The sequence below is a fragment of the Asparagus officinalis genome, chromosome 1 (assembly GCF_001876935.1).
Source record: "Asparagus officinalis chromosome 1, Aspof.V1, whole genome shotgun sequence".
NCBI classification, from domain to species: Eukaryota; Viridiplantae; Streptophyta; class Magnoliopsida; order Asparagales; family Asparagaceae; genus Asparagus; species Asparagus officinalis.
Genome location: NC_033794.1, coordinates 53,978,929 through 53,983,605, shown reverse-complemented (window position 1 = coordinate 53,983,605; position 4,677 = coordinate 53,978,929). Strand labels below are relative to the sequence as shown.

Genomic DNA, 4,677 nt, shown 5'->3' with positions numbered 1-4,677 from the left:
ACGGACGGAGCCGGTGAAATCCCTGAAGGCAAACCTGAGGGGGAAAGTGACGGCGGCAGAGGGAAAGGCAACGCCGGAGGAATCCCTTTGCCGTGGCTCATTGCCATTACGGCAACAATCAATTTCTCGCCATTCTGGCATCGGTTGTGATCACCGCTGATGAAGAAGAAGTGGCCGGAGCGGTCGAGATTGAAGATGGAGTGGCCATCGTCGAGTTTTTTTATGGGCTTGGTTGTGTTGCATGAGTCGTAGTCTTGTTTGTTTACGAGGAGGACAGAGTCTTCTCCCTTTTTGTAGTGGAACACTGCATTGCATCACTTGAATCAATAAAGCTTGAATGGCCATCCAAAAAAAAATATACAAAACAATCCAATCACTAGCATTCAGATCCTAAATCCCTAGATTACAATTATATATCCTATTATAGTGAACGGTCGTCCATGTAAATTTTATCGGTCTATATCTTTTACTTAATATTAACTTTGAGCTTAACGCTTAATTAAACATCATAATTTACGTTTTTATGATATGAAAGTTCTAATTATTTTTGACCGCATGGAAAACTCCTCAACCCGAGAACAACCCTCAACCCTCATTTATAATCTTAGCGGTGACAAATAATTGAATCTTTTACTTCAAATTTGGTTTTTCTAGGCCAAATGTTTTGATCTCGCTCCCGGTCTAGAACTAAACTGGTTTTATGCTAGAAAAGTTCCAAATTTCATAAAAACCCATAATACAGTAAATTTAGAAAAGATTGCATTTAATAAATCGGGTTTGTTAATAAAAAGATAAAAACGCATAAGTTTAAACCCATAAAAAAAACACTCAATTGAGTGATCCTGGAGAGAGGATACAGAGTATTACAACCAAGGCATGCGTTAATTACAATTTACAACTACAAAGTTTGAATCAGTGGACATGAAATAATCAAGTGATCACGTATGTAACGTTACCTAGCTTGTCATTGACTTGAAACCTGTTCCTCTCAGCCCAATTATTGTACGGATCTGAAGGATTAGGCACCCATCCATTCTTTCCACCAACATAGAAATCATAAGCCAAAGACTGAGATACAAAACCCATCATAATCATCAGAGCTAAAACAACAAAGCTTGCCAAAGCTTTTTTTCTAGCATTATTGAACTCCATCCGATTTCAGGAAGAAGAAGCAGCAGCAGGATACCAAGCTAAGTAAAAAGATGGAACGAAGAGAGAAACGGAGGCACAATATATACATAGGGTCATGACATGACCCGTGAACTGACGTGGCAGTCTGAGAACATGCCGCGTGTCACCGTCTTAGCGAGTGGGGCCCGAGAGTTGATAGAGCCGCTCTTTTGGTGACGTTAGAATTTTGGGTTCGTCTTCGCCCGTTACATAGAGCAGCGCGCTACTGACGCGTGTGCATCTCCCATGGACGCAACGGTAGCTTGGGGCCTCGCGGAGGGGTTTGCCTTGCCTTTTTTTAAGGCGGTGTCACGTGAGGCTTGGCACGTGGCGGTATTCGGGCCGGAGTTTGAGCTTTGAAATGATTAGTCCACGTCATCGGAAGCGAGCTCGGTCGAAACGATAAAGTTCGTATTGACGGTTCGGATCTGGGTGGATAGTGGCGGATGTTTTTGTTACCCGACCCCGACCCAAATGAAATCTAAGGTTTCATGAATTTCATGGTTGATTCTAACGGTGTGCTCCGTAAATTACAAAACTACTTCTACTGGATACAATATTGGCCTAAATGTTAATTTTCAGTTTGGCAGAAGTTAGACCAAAGTTAAACTAATTTTTTTTTGTTTAAGGAAAATTAATTCTACTTTAGTCTCTTTTTGTAGTTACCAAACACACTTTAGAATAGGAAATTGAATTCAAAGAACAAGAGTTGCACATCAATGGTACTTGTTCGGAAGTCCAAATGTGAGTGCGCCTTTTTTTTCGGTTCAATGAATAGTTTTTTTTTAATTAAACTAATTGAGAATTGCTTACCATACTTAGGCATACCCAAGATAATACAGTTGCTCAAAATTGTCATCAACTGATAAACATACTATTAAATAGTAAAGTATCCTCTCTCAAAACTGCTATATATCTATGAATATTACAATGACTACGACAAACACTTTATATGAAAAGATAATTTATAATGTTATAGAAACTGGGGCAGATCAGAAATTTTTTCTTGAGGGGTGGACATTAAGTGCCTTTTTACCTAAGAATAAAAATATAATATTATAAAAATATAGTTTTTATGTAAATGTACTTATTATACTTTATTGTTAAAAATGTAAACGGGCTTCTACTTTCCTATTTGTTTTCTCAATTGCTATTAACTATTTTGTGTTTTTTAGATACCTCGGGTGCAATTTTTAAAATTCATGGAGCAGTGGATATAAAATATACATTTTATATAAATTTATAAATATCTAGGTTTGCAACTGCGCCCCTAGCTAGGCTGTGGATCGGCCCTTATATAGAACTACAAAGATCAAGACTTTAATCAGCTTTACACCTGATCATAATTCTTCATAGAACTTATTTGTTTACCTGAATCTTAAAAGAAATCACAAGATTCATGTCAGAAAAGTGGGCCCTACAGAGGGATTAAAATCTTGGAGCAAAATCATATGCTTATTAGATCGAATCAAAAAGTTGGATAGTGGATGCCACATTACTAACATACAGATCCAGAGCTGGTTCAGAAATCCTATCGAATAGGGAGGATTTGAGTGGGAATTACTTAGTATATGGGATCCGCTAGCTCTAAATTATTGTTTAAAGTCGTAAAAGATTCTAAAACTTAAAATTTTATTCTTTTAAGTACAAATTTAACTATTTTAATGGGACTCGTCAATAACTTCAAAACTTTATCATTTAGCTTACAAACAAATAAGAATTCAAGGAATTTCTTTTCAGATGCTGACTTTTCATCATATTTTTTTACAAATCAAACAAAAAAGTTAAATCTTAGAAAATAATGGATTTCTTGATTTCTTGCATTGTTATATACTCAAAAGATAAATCCAACAACCAAGCAGCCCCTTAATGTTGCTATGAACTTTATCATTTCTCTCTCTCAACCATAGGTAGTAAATTACTGTAGCCAAAGCAAGTTGGGGGAGAAATGTTTGCTTCAAGAACAAAAAATTTCTTTTCCCAATTATGAAAAAACCATTGGCGGCATGGCCAAGTGGTAAGGCGGGGGACTGCAAATCCTTTATCCCCAGTTCAAATCCGTGTGTCGCCTGAGCTTCAAAAGATTTTGGACTTCTTTCTTATCCTGCCGATCTAATTCGACGAAATCTGATAGTTGGGGTCATAAGCAGCTCCATCATAGAAAATTGATATCCAAAGAATAGATTGTTATGTTATTCAGGCAATATTTCACGTAGACTACAAATATTAGAAGAATCAATCTGAATCTTACAAAATCTGTCAAGAATGAGAAGTATTTTTTGAGCCATAAGCCATAATTCCTAAGAATGTCTAGGAATATGGAATATACCCCACACGGTATTGTGCCACATATGCAATCTCTTGATGAATAGGAAGAAGCTCTGACTAACCTTTATATATATATTTTATATTAACATCCTCTCTCAAATTTGTTTATTATATTTTCACTAGATCCCCAATTATCCACTGCTTTGTTTTTAAGTTTAATCAATTGTTTTCTAAAACCAGGAGTCACTAGCTTTTCTATGTGTTATTACTTCTTAAATATGACTCATGGATCCACTTTATCCACAATATGTCTTTTTTTTCAAACTAGTATAGTATACATGTGATTGCACAGAAGCACACTTGTTTTATATTCTAAAGTAAATTAGAGCATTTAGGAGATATTTAAGAACAAAGGGACACTTCAAGAAAAGGCGATTTGGAAGGAGATTGGGGAGATTCGAAAAGGCGTCGGCACGGGACACAAAAGCGGCTTCTCGTCACCACTAATGGAGGTAGCATCATCATTTCTTCCCCACCACCACCTCTCCGCCTTCTGTTCCACCAAATCAACACTCTTTTCACATTCCTCTGCACCTCAACAAGCCATTCTCTGCCCTCTTACACTCATCTCAACTAAAGATTCACAATCCACCTCTCTTCACCTCCTCCTCCAATCTTTTCAAAAGTAAACCATCCATCCTGTTAGGACTCATGTATATGAGCCTACTTTTGAATCTTGTTTTGATGATTTTGTAAACAATTTATAATATGTTTTTCAGTATTTGTTTTGTTCCAAGATTTAGCTTCTCATGCATATCATCTTGGTACAACTAGAGTAGGACTTTATATTGTGTGAATATATCTCAAACTCAATATCCACATAACACACACATTTGGTTTTAATGTGATTTTGACAATATACTGAGATATTAGTGTATAGACTTAAAATTTACTTTATATAACTATTGTTTAGTCTATAAATTCATTTGAAAAGGTTTCATATCCTTGTTTATCTCAATTGTCCAAAACTAAGAATAATATACACTCGTTTTACATGCTTTTGCAAAACTAAGAGATTTTACAAACAGAGAATCACATTTGGAAAATTTCTTTTGAAACATGCTCATTTATATGTTTATAAACTATACCCCAAATTTTACAATTTTTAAAATTTATTTGATATGTTTAAACATGGTTTAAAGTTCTATTTTCCTGTGCAAATCTGGTATGTGCATGTTT

At 35.7% G+C, this 4,677-nt stretch overlaps 1 protein-coding gene and 1 non-coding gene across 2 annotated transcripts in view; one reads left to right on the top strand and one right to left on the bottom strand.

Moving 5' to 3' along the window:
• The window catches only part of LOC109834330 (early nodulin-like protein 1), a gene marked incomplete at its 3' end in the record, with an annotated part of 2,900 nt that extends 1,597 nt beyond the window's left edge, over positions 1 to 1,303 (bottom strand). Inside the window, exons 1-2 of the mRNA XM_020402335.1 lie at positions 957 to 1,303; positions 7 to 304 (exon numbers count right to left, since the gene is read on the bottom strand). Of these exons, the coding sequence (XP_020257924.1) occupies positions 7 to 304; positions 957 to 1,152 (494 nt within the window). The remainder of the gene's footprint in view (positions 1 to 6; positions 305 to 956) is intronic.
• TRNAC-GCA lies at positions 3,171 to 3,241 on the top strand. The gene has a single exon. It is a non-coding gene; the product is annotated as a tRNA-Cys (tRNA).